At 47.5% G+C, this 23,792-nt stretch overlaps 1 protein-coding gene across 2 annotated transcripts in view; it reads left to right on the top strand.

Moving 5' to 3' along the window:
- The window catches only part of MCOLN3 (mucolipin TRP cation channel 3), a 426,432-nt gene that overhangs the window by 102,192 nt on the left and 300,448 nt on the right, over nt 1-23,792 (top strand). For both annotated transcript variants that reach the window (XM_086936329.1, XM_086936328.1), the window contains exon 2: nt 8,883-9,112. In XM_086936329.1, the coding sequence (XP_086792455.1) occupies nt 8,885-9,112 (228 nt within the window). In that variant the 5' untranslated portion in view covers nt 8,883-8,884. The remainder of the gene's footprint in view (nt 1-8,882; nt 9,113-23,792) is intronic.

Raw genomic sequence — 23,792 nt, 5'->3', positions numbered from 1 at the left:
TTTTACCAAATCAAAGGGGTGGCGATGGGCTGCCCCTTTGCCCCAGAGCTAGCCATAATGTTTATGGGGCTATTTGAGGAGAAATTCATCTACCAAACCAACCCTTTTGACAACAGTATTTCGCATTATATGCGATATATTGACGATATATTCATGGTCTGGACTGGTGGACATGAAGACCTTGGTCAATTCGTAAGCTGGCTGAATTCGAGAACAATAGACATTCAGTTCTCTGTCACAGCATCCAATGAATCCATCAACTTTTTGGATGTTAAAGTGACACCTTTTGAGGGAGGCCTAAGCACAACACTTTTCCGGAAACCTTCGGACAGGAACAAAGCGTTGCATTTTAATAGCAACCACCCTCGCAGCTTGAAACAAAATCTGCCTTATGGGCAGTTTTTGAGAATACATCGAAATTGCTCGAGCAAGGAAGAGTACTTCATTCATGCAGAATGTTTAAAGAATCGCTTGATTCAGAGAGGCTACCCCAAAAAACTTCTAAAAAATTCACTCAAACGAGCGTGGTGGACCCCACGAGAGACATTGCTAGAAAAAAGAATGAGACCTGAAGTCAAAAGGATGGTGTGCGTTACCACCTTCTGTTCGGCAGCCAACGCACACAAAAAGCTGATTATGTCTAACTGGCATTTACTAAAAAATCTGCATGAGGATTTCTCAGCTCCACCACTGTTTGCGTATAAAAAAGACAAAAGTGTTGCCAACTACGTGGTTAGAGCAGCGTTACCAATGAAAAGGGCCCCCACAGTACAGAGTATCTTTGGATTACCTCCGCCAAAAGGACATCATAAGTGCGGGACTTGTACCTGTTGCATCGAGACCATTGAAGACATAGTTTTTACATTCGAGAATACCCATTGGAAACATGAGACATTTACGAATTGTAAATCTAAAAACGTGGTATATGCAATTATTTGCCCTTGCCCTTTAGTCTACATTGGCAAAACAACACAGGAAATCAGGACCAGGATCACGCAACACAAATCGCGTATCCGCAGAGGGGTAGAGAATGCCCCTTTAGTGAATCATTGGACTAGGTGTAAGCATGTGATCACGGATTTACGTTGGACTGTCTTGTCTAAAATTGAAAATGACCCCAGAGGAGGGGACATTGATGCTAAATTATCACAACGTGAAGCAATGCTCATAATGAAGTTCAATACTGCCACACGAGGACTTAATGAAATATCAGAAATCTACAAGCCGAATGCTTAGACCCTTTTTTACTTCCTAACGTCAGCGCATCGTCTCTGGACTACAAGTCCCAGAATTCCTGGGCCCTTCTTCCATCTCAACACCAACCAGGAAGTACTGAGGCCACACCCCCATTCGAGGACTCTAGCCGGTTGAACCATGTACACCAGCTAAGGAGAAGGACCATCGCCTTGCTCCCGCCCCGGTATGTGAACTCGATCTATACGGTACCAACTCGCTAGTGGGTCACCGCCACATCACTGACAAACGCTTTCGCCCCCTTTCCACAGAAAAGGAGCAGCCGCCAAAGAGAATATCAGAGCAGCGAGACTTAAACCGCCAGCCCGCAGGTAAGTCTACGCGCCCCCCTGCAAGCGGTATGAATGCTGTCCGATAGAATTGCACCACACTGAAATGTTGTCGCGTGTATTTTGTTTTCTTGCACAGCTGCTGTAACTAAACCTGTTGGGAAATACGTTTTTGATCGGAAACCTCCAAAGTGTCGGTTGAACTTTTGGATTGAGGTAGGGAGCGTCAGCTGGACTCTGGTAGTCGATCCCTTGTTGAATCTACTTGATAGTCGCTCTATGACATCTTGCTCAAGCTAGTTATCTTTATTATTTCAGAACCAAACCCGGTCCTGAGGAGAACCCCACCAATTCCTAGGGGTTTGAAACGCGTCGACCAGCTTTTCAGTCCCGCATCTGTCTACCATTAATATGTCGGAATAGTGATTCCATTAATTTTGGTTCATGAGGGATCTCATGATATTGACAACGACAGTTTAAAATATGAAAAGAATCATTTTACACTGATTGTTTTACAGATGCCTGGACAAAGTTTTTTCTTGTATTATTATTTGCTTTGTATGGTCTGTGTATGAATGTTTGGCCAAGTGTGTATGAAATGTTGTATTTAGATGTTTGTATATATTGTACATAAAACGTATTTCATTGTTCATTTTGTATTTTCCACGCACAACGAATAATGTGTTGAAAAAAGAAAAAAGACCGTCTGCAAAAATTAAATAAATTTGCTCGGTGTAATAAGTTTACCGGTTGTTGTTCGATTCAATCAAAACAACCTTCTGTGAAACCAGTCCATTCAATTATTGAAACCCCAGTTTTGGCTATTGTGTTGGTCATTACTAAACGTTGTAGCTGGCACTAATTGCAGCACAGCTGGTAAGGAAAAAAGTGCCTGGGCACTCTATGTGCACTCAGATCAAATATGCCCATCTTGCAGTAGCTGTCCACGCTGGTGCAGCCCGCAACGTTGGAGCGGCCCGCAACAGTGGGTCCACTCATGGCAAATAGGCACAGGCCTTCATAGGCTCCAACAACCTGTGCCCAGAAATGCCACCAAGCCCCACTCCGGGACCCTGCAAAGGAAATGGCCCTCACTTGTAGGAGCGGCGTGTTTCCTGGCGGAACCGCTCAGGGACCGAGAACTCACGCTGTGCCCCGCTCGGTACTAACTAGGGAGGGAGAAGCCCTTCTCACCGGGCTCTTGGTGGGACTCTACGCTGCTCGGTCTCTGTTGCTGCACGAGGGGCTCCCTCTTCATCACAGGAGCCCCGTCTGGCATCGGCGGCCTCGGACGCCACTTCTATTCACACGGGCCCTCTCCTGGGACCCGGGACTTCCATGTGAAACCCTCGAAGCTCCGGAGGCCTTCTGCTTCCACTCTCTGGCGCCGGGGCTCCCCACAGGTCACGGGAGCCCCTCTCACCACACAGCACTCCTCATTCTTCCCCCCGGGGCCTGAGGCAATTTCCTGTTTGACCGCAGGACCCGCCCACGTCCTAACAAGGTTTGCCTGACTCCCTGTTTGGCCTATCGGGCCACAGCTGTGATTTTTTCACTCCGGGCAGCATCGCAGGGTGGGCACCTGTCCTCAAGAAATAAGCATGAAGCAGCCATGTGGGGTGGGCACCCAATATTTGAATATCGAAATAAGCGGGGTGGGCACCCGCCGCTTTAGTCCATTGGGGGAATCCCTCTCACTGGGATTCCCTCCTAAAGGTGCTGCAGTGCCACGCTGTGAAGCCCACGCTCTGCCTCTTCTCCTGGGGAACTCCAAGCACCGCTTTCCCCTTCAGGAGGAAAACAAAAAGCGCTCACAGGGCGCAGGAAGCCATAGCTCCAAAATCAAAAGTCCCCAGCAATCAAGGGGGAAATGCAGGGCCCAGGGAGGCAAACCCTCATGGCAGTTCCTCCTGGGCCCCAGCAGCAGCATGCCCCAGCAGGATCAGGAACAGCACATCATCCTAGAAGACAACCCTTTCATGGGGTCACAGCCCCTATATTTATATCACCAAAAGTCTTTGTTCTCAAAAGTCATAAGTCACTGAACCCAGCCAGAACCAGTTTGGTGTGGTCCTGGAGCATGTTGTTTACAAGGCTGCATCCTGCCTTTCAGGAAGAGGGGGTCTGCCATCAGACTCACAGTGGGAGGTGGAGCCATCATTTACCTTGCCAGACACATCCCTGCTCAGATCAAAGGGTCACCCCTCCCCATACTTCAACTGCAGATCTCTCTATTCTCTCCACGTCTGGCTCAGCCTCCCCTGTCCCTTCAAAACCAGACATGCAATTCACATAAGACAGGCAGACACATAGCACACAGAAATGCCAACTTCTAAAAGTGCCATTTCTCACATAGTCATAATGAATCTGCGCACACCATTGCGCAGCATTTATTCTCACAATTTCATACATACCAGACTTGACCATACTGATACTCTCATAACTAAGCATGGGCGAATTTTGCGAATTGGCAATTCGCGAATTTGTGGATTTGCGGATTGGCAATCCGCAAAATTGGCGAATCCGCGCGAATTTGCGGATTTTTTTATTTTTGCGTGTTCGCGAGGCGCTTGCGTGTTCGCGGGTGTTCACGAGGCGCTTTGCAATTTCGTGTTTTTTTTTTTTGCCTGCTTAATCACTGCCACCCTCTCATTTTTTATGCCCATCTGCCCTCTGTACCACTTGCTTCTGTGCCCTTCTGCCCTTTGCCCCACTCATTTTTTTCCCCTTCTGCCCTCTGTCCCACTTTTGTGCCCTTCTGCCCTCAGCCCCACTTAGAATGGTGCCAGCAAGCTGCCAGCGCCATTCTAAAATAGCTAGAAATAGCTTCAACAGGAAGCACTAATAGATAAAGTAAAGCAGGTGCTCCAGTTGAAGGTCAAATTAAGTACACAATCATTAATCACCCCAAGTTTGGGGTGATTAATGATTGTGTAACTGAATTTGAGCAGCACCTGCTTTACTTTATCTATTAGAGCTTCCTGTTGAAGCTGACTTTTGTAACTATTTTAGAATGGCTCTGGCAGCTTGCCGGCACCATTCTAAAAGAGTTACAAAAGTCAGCTTGAACTTTTGACCCAATCCGTTCCGTTCGCGGATTTTCGTTCGCGGATTTTGCGGGAAATTCGCGAATCTCGCGGATTGCGAATTTACCAAAAATCCGCGAAATCCGCGAGCGGAACGGAATTTCCGCTCATGCTTACTCATAACAGGAATTACCACTGACACACACTGAGCAGGGAATCCCCCATGCATTCCTATGGTAGGGCAGGCCACTCTCACAAAATGTAACACAGAGTGCGCGCACTTTACACTGGACCACAATGCTATAGTGCCCAGAGGCCTAAAACCACTAACACTACCCAGAGAAAAAGACTGGGAGAAATGCAAAAAGTTTAGGGGTGAACCTGCAAAAAGGGCCAAGCCCAACAGTGGTGTTAAGCCACTTTTTGCGGCTTAATGACGCTTTGTAAATATGGTACCCTTTTGTGCATTTATCTGCATGAAAGGTTTGTGCAATGGGTGTTGCTGTGAGCGTTCCACTGCAAAACCTATTGCTTTTTCACTCTGACCCATATTTACAAGGATCTGTAAATCTGAGGCAGCGCCAAAAACTAAAGCCATGCAAAAGCAGGTGCTAGATTGGTGCAACAAGGACAAATGCTTTTATTTCTCCTTGTTTTTGCTTTTTCTATGTGTGCTGGATTCTGCAAGTATAGATCGGAGTAGAAGCAGGGAAATGTCAGGAAAGCATTTCTGTAAGTGCCAGTGAATCTGCAGGGATCTGATAACTGTAGCACACCATGGTCCCACTCAGGATGAGATCTTGGCATGAATCGATGAGGTAAAGAAATACATGAATATCAGAATGGTAGGTTTAAATTGGAACAAGGCTTGTAATGTGTCAGGGAGTGTTATTTAGAATAAAGGGCTGATCGTAGGACATACAAGTCCATTGAGACAGCCACTTAGTGGCAGGATGACATGGGACTCTTGACATTATTATTCATTTGAAAGAAATGGTAAAGTCAAAATAGTCAAGCATATTCATTAACATAGCCAGAAGCGTATGTACCACTTGGAAGTTTTGTTATTCTAATACCAAGGTGTACATTTAGTAGACCAAGTAAACAAACCAATGTACAGACATAAATACATCCTCAGGCAAGTACCTTAATGCTAAACAATCAGTCCCCTATTTTCGAAACCAAACATTTATTTGTGGACATATTTCTGTCAATGATGGAAAATTGTCAATAATACTAATTCTGATACCCACTCAAAGGTGAAGAAATCCCTTGCAATTCTCCCTGGATTTTTCCATTTCCCTCATTGTGTGATGTTTTAGACTTCCAAGCTCTGAGATGGTGCTCTGTTGTCATTTAAACACTAAGTTAAGAGTTAAGGGAGTGTGTATTCCTACACCTAAACTCCGTTAACAAAAGCCCCATGACATGTAGGGGGATTAAGACATTGTTCCTGTCGTCATAGATTATTGAATTCCAACTCTAACAGCTAGAGCTGTTTACAACTTGTGGCCAGGGGCTAAAGTGCTATTGGACCCCAAGTTAACTAACTAGATACTTTCTTTGAGCACTTGACGTTCATTCACGGGTGGCTCCTCCAATAGGGTGGAGGAGCGTCGCCCCACTGCTTTCTCGCAATGTGAGAAAGCCAAAACATAAAATGATGATAACTTCTGGTTATTACCATTTTACGTTTCTTTGCGTATTGTGGGTGAGCAGGTGGGCGGATCTGCTGGGGCAGGGCAGGAGTTGTTTGCCCATTCCTGAGTGCCCTTATACTATTTGGTCGGCCCTCTCGGGCCGCCCAAACCAGTCGTGCGCACTCTGCACTTCTCCATGTAGGCTACATTACAGCCTACATGGAAAACATGCCACCCCCTACATCCCCCGGCTGGGCGGCAGGCTAACCAATAACAACGCTCCACTGGAGCATTGTGATGATCCTAGGGGAGGGGAGGGAGGCTGCCTGCTTTGTGTTCCTGCCGGAGGCAGGAGAGCAGGAGCAGTGAAGACGTGGGACCCGGGCGGTAGAAAGGTAGGTTTTATTTATTATTATTGACCCCCCTCTCTGCGTGACCCTGCACCCCCCCCCCCCCCCTCCCCAGGGTGCTATGCGGCCTGCCACTGGGTTCAATGGTTCAAGGCTTAAAGGAGGAGGCGCTGGAGGTTTAAGAAAGTAGAACATAATAAACACAACAATACTACCAAGTAAGGCTATCCCTTAGTCAGTGCTTTACTTTGTAAAACGAAATATACAGTAATACACAGAAAACAAAACAGTGAGAGACAAAGAAAACTAAAACTCACAGAGATCTGACCTCAAAAGATATTATAGTGTTTAAATGCTAAGCAATGTTGTTTCTATTTACATTTGAGTCTATAGCCAGTGTAGCCTAAGGGTATGCTTGTGACCACCAGCACAAGTTTATGTGAGCAGAGCAAGGTTCACGGGCTGATGACCATTTGCTTCAATAGTGAGGAAGGCAAGAGTGCGCTCACGAGTTTCAGTCTTTAGAGGGAGATGCCACAAGTCCTTCCCCTAGGATCAGCAACAAAAACAGTAGCTGATTTCACAGTCCTGTAAAGGATATGCTCCGGTGGGGTAGCAGTCCACCTTGATAATCTTCAAAAGGAAATTTACTTTTTCTGGCTGTGCAGCAAGGATTTGAACTTTGAATGCTAGTGTAGGAGTTTTTATGAGGTTTTAGTACACCAAACATGAGATCTCTCAGGTCTCATGCTCATGAACCTGCCAAACTCTCCTGAGGAGCCTACTCAAGCCTGGAAAACTACAATATTCACTTCAAGGGTGATGGAGGCAGTGTCCAGTGCCTCGGTCCAAGGAGTTCACTTGCTCAAGGGTTTGCCAGTGGGGGACTACAGATGTTTTGGTTGCCAGTGCATCAGAATAGCAGCAAATGGACAAGATATTTAAATGGCCTTGTGCGTTTTAGAGTACCAAGGGTCCCCTCAGGCCCAAGGCAGGGACTCCAGAAATTCCTACAGGCAGCACAAAGCTGGAGACAACAAACCAGTGCTTCAAAGAGAGGATCACTGGAACTGCTTAACTGATGGCAGTTCAGTTAGTGGTTCCAAGTGAAACACAACCTCCTTCAGCTACTTATCTGCCTCTCCAGACCAAGAATTGGAGCCAAGGTGTTCCTCAAGGCTCTTGGAGGCAAATAGATGGCACAACATGTGCCTGTCACCAAGATGTCACACTCTAGTCCGAAAACTCAAAACAGATACTTAAAGATATGAACCTGCCTTTAGTGTACTGCAGCCCAGTCATAACGTTGACTCCCTGCTTGTTCTATACTCTTCTAAATCGAACTAAAAGCCACCCCATAAAAGAGATGCCATCAACACTGGAGATACTAACAATTCAAATCCCCTGCTGTCTCCACACTTCCAAGAAAACGTTAATGGTTCAATGCTTTAAGGGAGGTTCAGGAAAAAAAACATTAGCAGAGTAGCCCCCCAAAATACTATTCTAAAATGGAGACTCGCATGTAATATGGCACCTGAGACTGAAATAAACTACACTCTCTCTCACTTATTAAACTACAACGCCATTGGGGTCTTCGTTTTATGTGATTTATTTAACAGTGTTGTATGCTGATGACTTCACCAAGGGATGTTAGGGGTCTTCACATAGAACAAGTGTAATTACATAAACCACAAATCGAGCCAAACATAAGCAAATACTGCCTACAGCATAGATTGAGTTAGAAGCACAGCATACATTCCAATGTAGAATTGTATGTGGAAAAATGAACAACAAATAGAAAAGGTACATCAGGGATTGGTTAGAGCCAAGTCACACCAGGAGAATTCTGATGTGTAGGATTCAGGCTTCTTTTTTCAATGGACGGTTTTTGGCCTACATTACCACACAAGGCCTGCTCAATGGATTGGTGAGTTTAATGATACACTTAAGGGTCCACTGACAAATGAGGACAAAACCTGATGCAACAAAATGCACAGGACAGTACGCAAAGAGAAAAATAATATTTGAGAAGGAGAAAGAAACTAAAACAGGAGAAGCAACATGTCATACCTTGAGTGTCTACATGTTTTTCAGTTTTTCCTCTAAATCATGCAGGTCAGATCCACCCATAATTCCTAGCTGACATTTACTTTCAAAACCATTCTCCATGTATCGGCTTATCCTATCATGCATTGCATAGTTGTCAAAATTGTCCACCAAATACATAAATAAATAAAATTACAAGGTAAGTTGTACTGTGATCTGATTGGGGACATCTACGCTGTTACACAGGTGAAAGTATTGGGTTACTAATTGTCTGTTTTTCATGCTTCCTCTCACCAGAAATGGAGAATCCCGAACTGGTGGTGAATAACGGGTCCGTTCATAATGATGACAGTGTGCACGGCTGCAACCACTGCTCTTCCATGCCCCAGGATTTGCTTGCAGGCGATAAAATGAGAAGAAAACTTTACTTTTTTTTCATGAACCCCTGTGAAAAATTCCGGACACGTGGGCGAAAGCCTTGGAAACTTGGCATACAGATCCTAAAAATAGCAGTGGTCACCATCCAAGTAAGTCATCTTGTTTAAGGCTTGTTTAATCCTAGGGTACTTTTCTCCAGTGCATTCCTCGGAAGTTGCATGGTTAGAATACCTTGTGAGTCTTGCACACCTACAAACTCACAACTTTGAGGGTTTCATCAACTCCTCTCCAATCTCTTCCCCTGCAGGGTGGGGAAAATGATGTGCACAGAAAATGAATTTGCAATCTCTCAGAAACATTTCACATAGGTAAATATATCATGTATATTTGCCCATTTGAAAATGGAGTTCACAAAAGTTATTCAGAGTACAGTTTCCCCACCCTTTTCTGTAAACTTGCGCGAATTCTTGAAAGTTGTAAATTTTCCCCAGGAGATATACGTGCTCCTAATTTGCCCCAGGAGATATACGTGCAGGAGCACTTATCTGACTTTTGTTTTAGGAATCTGACCCTTAATTGCTTTCCTGTTGCCTATAATGTTGCCTATAAGGGTGTTACACTGATTCTCCATTATTTAACTTTTTTTTATATTCGCATGCATTAACATACTTCACTAAATGATGCCTCAGAGAGATTGTATTTAAAGTTACACAATAGTTTAGCAAAAACCGTCGATTTCAAGGTGCAATTTTTTTGGTATATTTTGAGAGCAAGCAATCATAATTCTTGCTTTTTACTTATACATACATTTTGCATGGGATTAACGAGCATTCAGTTAGCATTATAAATTGCCTCAATTGTTACATTTTGCAAATATGTGTCCACGTTTGAGCTCGTGGCTTTCTCCATTTCTGAAAGCCTTATAGTAAATATGTTAGTATTAATGAATCATATATACAAGTCTATGTAACTACATAAGTATCATTCTTACTTATCCTATGTACAACATTTCTGGTCAAAATGCATGAGGCACTAATAAAAAAAGTCCTTGAATAGTCTCAGGTAAAATATTTAAATACATTCAGTCTGATGGGCAGACCAAGACAAATGAATCCTGCCACACACGGGCCCAGATTTACCAAACAGTCATGCAATGTAGCAAAGAAAATTGCTGCACTGCCCTGGAACAGAGAGAGCAGAAATCTTTCATATCTATTAAGATATGAAGCATTCCTGTGGCCAGATGTACGAAATCGCATGTCTGCGTTTCCTAATAGCAAATTTTAGCAATTAGCTATCAAGAAATTGCAAACTGCGATGTACAACAGTGTGTTTGACACTGTTAGCGATTCACAGTGGGTCGCAAATGGACCTGCCTCATCAATATTCATGAGACAGGTCGCAATTGGCGGCCCATTGTGAATGGCTACAATCATAGGGATGGTGGCCAGCTGGGGTCAGCAGACCACTATGTATGTGATTGCTTTTATTTGTAATGCCGCCTGTTTTCTTAATGGAAAACGGGAGGCATTTCAAGAATAAAAATGAAATGTTAACTTTTCATTTTTCAAGAGTAGGCAGTGGTCCGTGGGACCACTGCCTGCTCTGAAAAAATGTTGGTGCCCACATTCACAAAGCGGTATTTGCGACTGGATTATCACCAACTTGAAGTAGGTGGTAACAGCAAATGTTCTGCGACCGCATTCATGGTTGCAAAACATTCATACATACCAGGGCTGTTCAGTATTAAGAAGGGATCCCTTAAACACACCCCTTCATAAAACCGAATCAAAAAACAAAATGTGATCCTATATCAAGTTACAGAGTTGCATTTGGCCTTCTGTGTGTACATAAAATGCATTTTACTGGTCGCAAAAGGCTAAAGGTACATCTGGCTCCTAGTCTCGCACTGTGTTACTGGCAGGTATGTTTTGTGAAGGAAGGGCTCCATTCATTCATTAAAAAAATAATCCTTAGAGACATGTTTCTCTTTATATTTGTGCTGCAGAATGCATCATACATAGAAAGAAGTATTGAGAAGAAATACAACCCTGCCAAGTATCACGCATCAGGCGTTAGACTAACACATTTTGGTGTGGTGATCCGCATCACCCCGCCAAAATGAGACATCACGCATTTATAGGACCTCCTGAAGATGCTGACAAAACAAGATGGGAGCACCGCTATTGACGCTCATTGAACAAAGCATGGTTCGGACTGCAGGCGCGCACTGCTCTGGCAGCCCACAGTGTGTTACAGACTGTACTACTCTGTGCAGTGCAACTACTGCACTGTTCTGCTCCGGTGTATCCTCACCTGCCAGGTGGTGGATTTGGTCGATCTGGCCAGGCTGGCTCAGCTGTGCTCTCACTGGCTGCAGCATCTTGCGGTATTTGCAACTTTGTCAATTTCCCGCCTGAGTCCGTACTTAGGTCATTAAAGGGGTGGCGTGAGTGGGCGGAAGTTATGATGGAACTTTGGTTTTGAAGCCCACCACTGATTGCACCACTGCCTGTGCCTCATCACGAGGCCATTGTGTGACCGGTCGCACCAGTCTGCTGAAGACTCCTCGTCGCGGCTTGTGGGGCCACAGTCACTCTCCAGACCCCGGGAAGACTCTTGTTCATCCTTCGAGGTCAGGCGAGGCTCAGCAAGATTTCAGAACTAAAGGGAAAGGCGCATACAGGCAAATATCGATCCCTTGAAACAGGCCTCCCCTTAGAATAAGGATAGATGCAGGAATCAGGGTAGAAGACAGTCGCCTCACCTAGCCGCGGCTGACACAACATCAAAGTGAGCACAGCCAACTGGACTTCTATCCTACAGCAAGAGTGCCTGCCTATAGTCAACTGTCGGTCTTTGGCCTTTATTCTACGAGACGGACCTTTAATAGTCTTGATTTTGTTGTTTAAGAAAAAAAACTTGCATTGCTTGATCCACCTTCCTTTAAATCTGTGTTCGGGTATCAGCAAGGTCAACTCTGGTACCGTCCACCCTAGGCCGGTAAATCTTGTGCCATTAAACTGGGTAATAAAACTCATCTTTATAGAGCTTAAAAACATCTGAAGTGTAGTGTGAAGCGCTATACAAAAACACAGTTATTGTTACCATTCCCTGCCTGTCCTATTGGAAAAGCAAAAACCTTGTAATAAACCGTTGTATATCTTCTGGTAATTTCCACTAGTACTTGGGTATTAATGCCAGCCTAGCTAGGGATGTCCTGGTGGTTGTATTGCACTCTTCGGCCCTCTCACCACCCAAGTAGGTCACACTGCTGTTAGCTACCAGTGCTATACATCTGTCTCATTAGAATCTCAGCGCTTCACCTGTCATCCTGTAAGGACCGGAGTCCACTATCAATCATATAAAACAACCTCACAAAACATCCATGAGCCTTTTCTTAAACGTTTGCCGTAGAGCAGTTACCCCCTTTGTGGCCTCTCACAGTGCTACTGTTGAAAGATGTGCTTCCAAGCACTTTAAAGTTCTTGCAGAGTAATGCCCGTCTGTTTGCTCCACTCTGTCAGGGGCTCTAGTATGTTGTGATATACTGGGCCATGCTGGCCTTCGTAACATTGTCCATTTGCCGCCTGTGACTGAACAATAAGTCATCCTGTGGGCGGCGGTGCAGGCGTAAGTTATGTAGTGGACCAGAGCCGAGGAGCACACGCAAGAGCAGCGGGAGGCGCCGTGCCTGCCCAGAGCAGAGAGGATGGCAGTGTTGGAGGGCTTTGCTATGCATTACACTTGCTTGCCCACAGTTCTGCAAATTGTTGCCATTATAATCGTCATTCTCTTTTTGCAACTAGAGTTTAGAGTTTCAAAACTTTTATTCGGTTATAAAATTCAATAACCATAAAAAGTACAGTTTGTTTAAAAGAGTTACAAATACAAAAAATACAGAATCATACAGGGATTTTAGAAAGAGAGGAAACATTTTTTTAAAACAGTAAAAAACATTCTTATAGTTATGGCTTTATCAATTTAGCTAAGAGTGTTACGACGTATAGTTATAACTGATTTAAGAAAGGTCGCTGTACATTTGGCTTCATGAGGCGTTTTTAAGGATTGTAAATAAGAGAGTGCTGGGTAAGACTGCCTTAGTCCACTGGAACGAAGAATCGGAATGATCCATGTCTTTCTTGCTGATTTATAATATTTACAGAAGAGAATGACGTGAATCGTATTTTGTATCGAGACTCCGTCGCAGGGGCACCTCATCATGTTAAGGGACCAGTTCTGCGTCTCCGGAAAAGACACCAGCCGAAAAAATACATCAAAGCGTAGTCTTGTAAGAAGGTACTTCTCATAGTTGGATAGAAAGTATGTCAGATAGGGCTGTATGGTTTTTCCCTGCTGTTGAACACATATTTTTTCATTTTGCGATTTGGTGATCTCTACCTGATTGCGGAGGTCTCTCAGATGGCCTAGACACATTTGCTTTAATTTTTTCCTGGAGATATCTTCGACTGAAGGTGGCTCGATGAAGTACTGTTCGCACTCCATGTCTTTAAAGAAATTACATACGTAATTTAGCCACGGGATTTTTCGCCAGTTTGTCAGGCCTAGACAGTCAGTAATGAGGGAGCGGGTTAAGTGGCATTCAGGATTGCACCATATCCGGTGCCACAGTAAGATTGGCTGGCACCGTATGGTGTCGACGATGTAGTCCATGCCAAGCTCCCGATGTGAGGCAAATATAGGGGAGCTTCGTGGAAGGGCTAAAATATATTTTATGAAGGCATTTTCGGTGACCTGGAGCTGGTCGATGCGTCCGTAGCCCCAAATTCCAGCTCCATACGTAGCCACACTGTGGCATTTTGCGTAATATATAGTTAAAAGTTCAGAAGGTGCCGGTTTCCCCATTTTCCTCGAGAAGGAGGTTAGTGCAGATGACGCTCGACGGAAATGTAGGTTTCTGGCTTCAATTGCCTTTTGCCAGTTCAATTCATCATCCACTAGGATGCCCAGGTAAGGATATATCGAGGTTTTTTCAAGTCTGTTATTACTGACCATTATGGGTTTAGTCGTTTTTGTCCTTGGGCCAATTGACATTGTGAATGTCTTTTTGATATTGACTTTAAGATCAAGTGAGTCCATGAATGAAATATATTTATCAAGTTGTGACTGAAGTTGATTTGGGGTGCGCGCTAAAATTACTGAATCGTCGGCGTATAAGAGGGTGGGTATCGGCCGATGATTTATCTGTGGGAGGTCCTGGCACCCTTTCAGCATTGCCTGCTCAAGCCCATTTGTGTATAGGTTGAACAGGAATGGGGCCAGTACGCATCCCTGTCTTACTCCCTTCCTTATTTGAAAGGGTCGTGACAGTTCTCCACTGGTGCCAAATCGAACTCGCCCCTCCGCCGTAGAGTAAAGTTCTCTTAAGAAAGTTAATATGGGAGGGTCCACGCCAAGATCTGTTAATAGTTGCCAAAGCTTCGCATGCTGGACACAGTCAAATGCCGCGCTTAGGTCGACATAAACAAGGAAAATATTTCCTCCTTTGGCGCGGACATATTTTCCAGCCAGGAGGACAAGGTTGAGGGCCTGCTCCACGGTTCCAAGCCCCTTCTGGAAGCCGTATTGCAGGTCGGTTATGATGTTATTCTCCCGGGCCCAAGATTGCAATCGGTCCAGGAGTAGTCGACCTGCAATCTTGCCCATGGAGTCCAGAAGGGAAATTGGTCGGTAGCATGCGGGATCATTGCGGTCGCCTTTTTTAAAAATTGGTAATAAAATTGAGGTAGACCAAGATTGGAAAAGACCAATTGAGGCTGCTGCTGACATGACCCGTAGAATTATTTTCGACCAAAAGTCCACGTCGTAAAGGAACAGGTCCATTGGGACCCCATCAGGTCCTGGAGCCTTTCCGGTTTTTGAGGCCTTTATTGCTTTTATAATTTCATTGAGGGAAAAACGAATATTGATCGGGTAAGTATCGTTTTGCTCCACACGGAAGTCATTGGTTGGTATGCTTAATGATGCATCGTGAGAGTTTCCGAAAATTTTGGAAAAATGGAGAACCCATTCGGCCTCCGTTATTGCCACATCAAGGTGTTCATGATCGGTACTGTTGGCCATAAAAGGGGACCTCACGACTTCCCAGAATGTAGTGCTGTCTTTCCTTTGGGCACTGTCGTGTAGGCGCAGCCAGAGGTCTCGTTTAATCTGGTTTTTCCGGTCTTTCCGAGCAGAATTATAGTTTTTCCTCAGTTGAGAGATTTCGTCTACGTCTCTCGTGGGCTTGTGCAAGGCTTCTTTTAGGGCTGTAAGTGCCTTTCGACAGGTGGAATCAAACCACCTCGTGGTCAGGAGCTTAGTCTTATTTTTTAAGTTAACAAATAACTCGTCCCTTATTGTTTCTTGAATATTTTGGAAGCAGCTAACAATCACTTCTGGCGGCTCCTCTAGTGACATACATTTGGATATCCAGTGATGGGTTTTTCCACAGATCCTCTGTGTCATCTCTGCAGGGTCGATTTTTGCCCACTTAATTGCGTACCCGTTCAGTTTCTTTATGGACACTAGGTGTTGTTCAAGGGAGCTGGGCTTTGCGGAATGTACTCCTACTTGCATCATGTTGATTGTCACGCTAAGCGGGTAATGATCACTTATTGGATTAGTCCCAATTTCATAGTTTGCTAGTTTACCTTTTAGTGAGCTTGATGCTATTATATAATCGATAGTTGTGGCACAGCCTCGCCCGTGGAAGGTGGGCAGATAGTCACACTGCGGGTCAACTAATTCGTTTACAAAGTCCAAGTCTAGGGAGAAGAGGATTTCGTTTAGTTTGTTTCCGCATAACGAATGTGCAAAGTGAGGAATGGGATTGCCGAGTTCATTCTGGAGACCGCAATTACCGTTTTTGTGGTTCATGCACATGGAAGAATTAAAATCACCGCCCCAGATATATTGAATATGAGTAGTTTTATTGTCACGTTGTAAGGAGATTAGGAATGCGACTATCTCAACTAAATTAGACCAACATTCCAAAGAGGGTAAATTATTGTAATAGTTTATGAGAATGAGTTTACTGACTGCAAGTGCTGCTGTCTGCGTGTCCTGCGTAATTTGGATAATTTGGAAGGTGGGTGACTCCTTTAGCAATTTCACTCTAAGTGGGAGGGTGTTGGCGATATGGATTGCAAGTCCTCCTTTTGGTCTGCCCATGTTTCCGGGTACTGCCTGAGTGAAGATGGTTTTATAACCTATAAGATGCAATGGTGCTGTGCACCAGGTTTCTTGCAGACACAGTATATGGTGTTGCTTTGCTGTGTCGAGCCATAAAGATGATGTTATTTTTGAGGTCAAACCTGCGATATTCCAGTATGCGATTGAGACACCCAGTTTCGCAGTTGCCGTTAGAGTGGTTGATATGGTTGGCAAAGTATTTGCAGGCATAGTTTCTGGTGGTTCTCGTGGGATAGCCTGGTGGAGTTCAGCTGAGGGCCTAGAGGCTTCTATTCGCTGATGACACGAGCCAGAAGTGGTTTCGCCTCTTAGTGGAGAGTTTGCTTGAGCGGCTTTTATCAGGGGATTCCTGTTAGTGATTAGTATTTTCAGTAATGGATTGCTATTATATTCAGAAGGGGGTTCAGAAGGTATTGAGTGTTGTGCTGAGTTTGCTAATTGAGTTGGAGAGTAAGGTTTCACGTGGCTGGGTCCCTCCCTGAGTGGTCAATCGACCATCTCCAAACAGTCAAAGCGATTCTGAGTCGGAAAGCCCTGCCAGCCTCCATAGGGCTGGTAGGGTCTTTCTTGCCAGTGTTGCCTCGACCGTTCTCTCGGCCCATTTCTACCACCATGTTCATGGGTGTACTCCAGGTGATCCCATGGCTCTTGGTTCCATGGTTCCCTGGGAGTTTGATGCCAGGACCAGGGCGGAGTGTTACGATGCTGCCTCGCTGGGGGGTAGAAGAACGAGAGATGACGGGCATCAATCCCTCCCTTTTTTTCAAGAGATGGCCAAGAGCAAATATAGTCCACTGCGGAGGGATCTCTGCATGTTACTATGATGCAGTCTCCGCGGATTGTTTTCATGGTTTTTCCTACCCAGGTTACCCTACGGGCTGTGGAAATTCCTCCCGAGATGTGGGACTCTAAGGGCCTGTTAATACTTAGCCACTGCATGACCTTGTTCTTTAATGACCATGCTGTTTCTGGAGTATCATCAGTTTTCTCAGGTACGCCTGTGAGAACTATAGTATAAGGGGTAGCTCCTGGGGGCAGATGGACTGGGCGTCTTGTTGCTGGTGGTTTTTCCGTGATATTCCTTGGGGACAGCTGGGAGGCTGCTGGTTTTTGTGGGAGGGAAGCTGGCTCTTTGTCAGATCGGACCTTGTTTGTATTATTATTTTTAGCCTCTGTTCCTGGGGTATCTAAGGTAGCTGCATCTGTGTTTTTCAGTTGGTGGTTTGATGCAGCCGGGGTGTTACTCCGGTGTGGTTTGGGCACTAAGGGTGGCTGATTTTGATTTACGGAGTTTTGATGATGGCTTTTTTGGGGTATAGTGGATGGGTTTGGACAGTTAGCTGTTTTACGTGGTTGCGCTTGAGTTTGTATTTTGGGTAGCTGCGGTGGATTTCGCTTGCCCTTTACTTCTATGCGCGTGTTAGTGTCAAGGAGTGTTGCGGAAATTATGTTCAACTGTGCTTCTACATTTCTAATACTAAGTTGAATGGGTTTTAGATGCTGGAAAAGGAGGTCTTTTATTGTCGTCAGAACTTGTGCCGTGACTTTGCATGTCTTGCAGGAGTTTTCAGGGACCTCAATTGGGGTTTTCAGGAGTGGTAGATTTGTTACGGGGGGAGGTAGTACGTTTAATTGGGTTGTGGAATGAACATAGGTTGAAACGTGATTTAGACAAGGTGCGGTTGTAACAGTATTGCTAGTTGGGATTATATTACTTTGTTTTGGGATAGCTCCTTCCCTTACTTCTTGGGGGTAGAGGTTCATATTTTCACTTATTTCCCCCTGAGTTTGGCAAATCGCCAAATCTGGAGTTGCTTCCAGGTCGTCAGTGTATTGCGAGGGGTCTGACTCAGATTGTGTTACAGACAAATCCACTGTCGACGGCACGGTGTTTATATCAGGAGCTGACAGAGTCACGGGAAGGGAGCAATTTTGTGAATTAAGATATATTGGAGAGGTGGCATTTGCTATGGCGCCTAAGGAGGAACGTTTTGCATTTGCATTCATGAGGTCTAATGACACTCTTTTCTCCATCAGGGCGATACTCTTGTTTATTACCTCGTGGGTCCGTGTTATAAAAAGGTCAATGGGACCCGTGATTTGTGCAACCTCTTGTGCGTGTTTCGATTTGGTCTTTGTAGAACTCCTGGTTTTCGGTGACATACTGATGCCTATTTGCTGTACTGTCAAAGTTGAAAGAGGGGTAGCCCGGTCCGGTCTCTGCCGGTCACTAACGGGCAACAACGGGCCCGCCCTTGGCCCGGGCTTCGCCCCGGGCTTCGGCCCGCGCGCGTCCCGCGTTGCGCGTTCAAGGGCTTGCTTAAGTTACTGAGAGTAGAAAGGGGGCTGGGCACTGGGAGGGGGCGCGGCTCACGCGGGAAGAGGAAACAGCTGATGGATTAAACGCTGTTCCTCGCAGTCCCGGGGCCGCGCCTCTCACCTCCTCTGCGGCCTCGCGTTGGCTTCCTCCTCCCTCTTGGCAACGGTGAGAAAGATATTTCAAATGCTACTCCTGTAGCGCTGGTCTGGCAACAGCTAGGGCGTTGGTTTACAGAAACCTCAATACGAGCGGCTCCCGCGAAGCGGGGGCCGCGAGAGGTTATAGGCACCTGATGGGGGCGGGCACTGGGAGGGGGCACGGCTCACGCGGGAAGAGGAAACAGCTGATGGATTAAACGCTGTTCCTCGCAGTCCCGGGGCCGCGCCTCTCACCTCCTCTGCGGCCTCGCGTTGGCTTCCTCCTCCCTCTTGGCAACGGTGAGAAAGATATTTCAAATGCTACTCCTGTAGCGCTGGTCTGGCAACAGCTAGGGCGTTGGTTTACAGAAACCTCAATACGAGCGGCTCCCGCGAAGCGGGGGCCGCGAGAGGTTATAGGCACCTGATGGGGGCGGGCACTGGGAGTGGGCGCGGCTCACGCGGGAAGAGGAAACAGCTGATGGATTAAACGCTGTTCCTCGCAGTCCCGGGGCCGCGCCTCTCACCTCCTCTGCGGCCTCGCGTTGGCTTCCTCCTCCCTCTTGGCAACGGTGAGAAAGATATTTCAAATGCTACTCCTGTAGCGCTGGTCTGGCAACAGCTAGGGCGTTGGTTTACAGAAACCTCAATACGAGCGGCACCCGCGAAGCGGGGGCCGCGAGAGGTTATAGGCACCTGATGGGGGCGGGCACTGGGAGGGGGCGCGGCTCACGCGGGAAGAGGAAACAGCTGATGGATTAAACGCTGTTCCTCGCAGTCCCGGGGCCGCGCCTCTCACCTCCTCTGCGGCCTCGCGTTGGCTTCCTCCTCCCTCTTGGCAACGGTGAGAAAGATATTTCAAATGCTACTCCTGTAGCGCTGGTCTGGCAACAGCTAGGGCGTTGGTTTACAGAAACCTCAATACGAGCGGCACCCGCGAAGCGGGGGCCGCGAGAGGTTATAGGCACCTGATGGGGGCGGGCACTGGGAGGGGGCGCGGCTCACGCGGGAAGAGGAAACAGCTGATGGATTAAACGCTGTTCCTCGCAGTCCCGGGGCCGCGCCTCTCACCTCCTCTGCGGCCTCGCGTTGGCTTCCTCCTCCCTCTTGGCAACGGTGAGAAAGATATTTCAAATGCTACTCCTGTAGCGCTGGTCTGGCAACAGCTAGGGCGTTGGTTTACAGAAACCTCAATACGAGCGGCTCCCGCGAAGCGGGGGCCGCGAGAGGTTATAGGCACCTGATGGGGGCGGGCACTGGGAGGGGGCACGGCTCACGCGGGAAGAGGAAACAGCTGATGGATTAAACGCTGTTCCTCGCAGTCCCGGGGCCGCGCCTCTCACCTCCTCTGCGGCCTCGCGTTGGCTTCCTCCTCCCTCTTGGCAACGGTGAGAAAGATATTTCAAATGCTACTCCTGTAGCGCTGGTCTGGCAACAGCTAGGGCGTTGGTTTACAGAAACCTCAATACGAGCGGCTCCCGCGAAGCGGGGGCCGCGAGAGGTTATAGGCACCTGATGGGGGCGGGCACTGGGAGTGGGCGCGGCTCACGCGGGAAGAGGAAACAGCTGATGGATTAAACGCTGTTCCTCGCAGTCCCGGGGCCGCGCCTCTCACCTCCTCTGCGGCCTCGCGTTGGCTTCCTCCTCCCTCTTGGCAACGGTGAGAAAGATATTTCAAATGCTACTCCTGTAGCGCTGGTCTGGCAACAGCTAGGGCGTTGGTTTACAGAAACCTCAATACGAGCGGCACCCGCGAAGCGGGGGCCGCGAGAGGTTATAGGCACCTGATGGGGGCGGGCACTGGGAGGGGGCGCGGCTCACGCGGGAAGAGGAAACAGCTGATGGATTAAACGCTGTTCCTCGCAGTCCCGGGGCCGCGCCTCTCACCTCCTCTGCGGCCTCGCGTTGGCTTCCTCCTCCCTCTTGGCAACGGTGAGAAAGATATTTCAAATGCTACTCCTGTAGCGCTGGTCTGGCAACAGCTAGGGCGTTGGTTTACAGAAACCTCAATACGAGCGGCACCCGCGAAGCGGGGGCCGCGAGAGGTTATAGGCACCTGATGGGGGCGGGCACTGGGAGGGGGCGCGGCTCACGCGGGAAGAGGAAACAGCTGATGGATTAAACGCTGTTCCTCGCAGTCCCGGGGCCGCGCCTCTCACCTCCTCTGCGGCCTCGCGTTGGCTTCCTCCTCCCTCTTGGCAACGGTGAGAAAGATATTTCAAATGCTACTCCTGTAGCGCTGGTCTGGCAACAGCTAGGGCGTTGGTTTACAGAAACCTCAATACGAGCGGCTCCCGCGAAGCGGGGGCCGCGAGAGGTTATAGGCACCTGATGGGGGCGGGCACTGGGAGGGGGCGCGGCTCACGCGGGAAGAGGAAACAGCTGATGGATTAAACGCTGTTCCTCGCAGTCCCGGGGCTGCGCCTCTCACCTCCTCTGCGGCCTCGCGTTGGCTTCCTCCTCCCTCTTGGCAACGGTGAGAAAGATATTTCAAATGCTACTCCTGTAGCGCTGGTCTGGCAACAGCTAGGGCGTTGGTTTACAGAAACCTCAATACGAGCCGCCCCCGCGAAGCGGGGGCCGCGAGAGGTTATAGGCACCTGATGGGGGCGGGCACTGGGAGGGGGCGCGGCTCACGCGGGAAGAGGAAACAGCTGATGGATTAAACGCTGTTCCTCGCAGTCCCGGGGCCGCGCCTCTCACCTCCTCTGCGGCCTCGCGTTGGCTTCCTCCTCCCTCTTGGCAACGGTGAGAAAGATATTTCAAATGCTACTCCTGTAGCGCTGGTCTGGCAACAGCTAGGGCGTTGGTTTACAGAAACCTCAATACGAGCGGCACCCGCGAAGCGGGGGCCGCGAGAGGTTATAGGCACCTGATGGGGGCGGGCACTGGGAGGGGGCGCGGCTCACGCGGGAAGAGGAAACAGCTGATGGATTAAACGCTGTTCCTCGCAGTCCCGGGGCCGCGCCTCTCACCTCCTCTGCGGCCTCGCGTTGGCTTCCTCCTCCCTCTTGGCAACGGTGAGAAAGATATTTCAAATGCTACTCCTGTAGCGCTGGTCTGGCAACAGCTAGGGCGTTGGTTTACAGAAACCTCAATACGAGCGGCACCCGCGAAGCGGGGGCCGCGAGAGGTTATAGGCACCTGATGGGGGCGGGCACTGGGAGGGGGCGCGGCTCACGCGGGAAGAGGAAACAGCTGATGGATTAAACGCTGTTCCTCGCAGTCCCGGGGCCGCGCCTCTCACCTCCTCTGCGGCCTCGCGTTGGCTTCCTCCTCCCTCTTGGCAACGGTGAGAAAGATATTTCAAATGCTACTCCTGTAGCGCTGGTCTGGCAACAGCTAGGGCGTTGGTTTACAGAAACCTCAATACGAGTGACTAATAAAGCAAAGACTGTAAAACTCCTTTTCCGATCAGTGCCTTTCAACTAAGAAATGCTTTATAACAGTGTAACACAACTTCTGCCAAAGGTTCCAAGGAGTTATTCCTCGTTCACTTTCTACCATTCCAGTCCCTTCTCTCAATAAAATGACCGCCAGGATGTCATGATCGTATTATATTACTTTCTTTAAAAATGATGACACCTTCGCAGTTTTCATGTGACCTAAATAAGTAATTTGTTGAAATGGTCACGATAAGTAAAACTGAGCTTTTTATTTGTGGTTCGGGGTTGCGTGTCTAAGGGTGGGCAGCTAGACCTCGAATGACAGAATCCCCAGGTTTGCACAGATCCCAAATTTGTAGGGGGCCCGAGTTACTTGGCATTACTCCACAGTCAGGAAACACATCCTTCTAGCATTGTGGATGTTCTCACAAAGCTGGACTGTGTGAAGGGGAGCATACAATAATCACAGACGTAACCCCCTCGAATGGGCTGTTGCGTTTATTGGCAGCACCAAGAGACCCCAAATGGAGTTAGCACCTGTCGTGGGGGTGGGGGAGGGAGGTCCAAGACCCCCACCCCAGCTGCTACTGGACCTTCCTGCCTGGGTGTTGGAACAGTTCTAATGGATAATGGACTGCCTCAGGGCATGAGTACGGGGTAACACGGGTGCACGGCGTCCACCCACTCTTTTCAAAGGGTGAACGCCGCCCACCCTGCCAAGAATTTGGCCCCACTAAATAATGTGCTGAACTAGTCCGGGTGTAATTTACAAACACTGGGACACATTCAGCAGCGCCTGCATGTAGTCTGCTATCCATCTGCAACAAGCAACAATGTGCAGTTGGGAACAGGGCTTTCTTAGTTTAGACTCCTGCTGGGCCTATAATAAAAGCCAAATTTGAGGAGTCATCAGGCCTCCTTTTGTTTGAGTCTCCTGGCTGGGAGCAGACAGGAGTCTCACACCTAGAAGCAAATGCAGCAGAGGGGAAACAAAGGTTTACACTTCGCACATACTTAAGAGAGGCAGCTTTTCACTTTGTTCAGGCTCTGTTTACTAGATATGCATGCACTGTAAGAATGTCTGATGTGTTGGTCTCTCCCAGTATTCAGATCACACTAAATGTAATTTATATAGCGATTACTACCCCTGAGGAGGCGTTGAAATAATTTAAGTACTACTATTTCTTCTGGTATATCGGTACTCATCATAAAGCAGTGTCAGAGCGCCTTACATCACACCTACATATTAAAGGTATGGCTTGTGATGCCACTTCTTATGATGTCAATATCTATGATGCCACATGTAATGTCATGCACCATGATGTCATGCGTTGTAATGCCGTGCCCCGTGATGTCACTTGCCTACTGCCTAACTAGATGAGTCCCACCACTTCTGTTTTTAGGACTTGTGCACTGGACTGCCTGTCGGACAACAGCCTTTGCTATTTAGTAAGAACTCCATCCTGTGTCCCCCATACCTGTTTATCCTCCTGACACGTTACCGGTGCTGCAACCCGTTCTGACGTCTTGTCTTGACTAGTAATTATCATAATTAATTAGCAGGTTGAGGCAGCAGAGATTCCCATGCTTTTTTGGGGGGGGGGGTTGAGGGGGAGACTCTCTCACCTGCTGGATCTCTGCTGTCTCAGCCTGCTAATTAATTATGAAAATTAGTAGTCATGACAAACTGACTCGGTCTTGGGACAGTCAGATCCCACGTGAAGAGCCTGGACAGACTCTCTGTGTGTCAAGTTGGTTAGCACCCTCCCATTTATGGTGATTTGCAGCTGTT

The sequence above is a fragment of the Lissotriton vulgaris genome, chromosome 1_1 (assembly GCF_964263255.1).
Source record: "Lissotriton vulgaris chromosome 1_1, aLisVul1.2, whole genome shotgun sequence".
NCBI lineage: Eukaryota > Metazoa > Chordata > Amphibia > Caudata > Salamandridae > Lissotriton > Lissotriton vulgaris.
The sequence above is the reverse complement of the archived record's forward strand: the minus strand, read 5'-3'. Positions and strand labels throughout refer to the sequence as shown.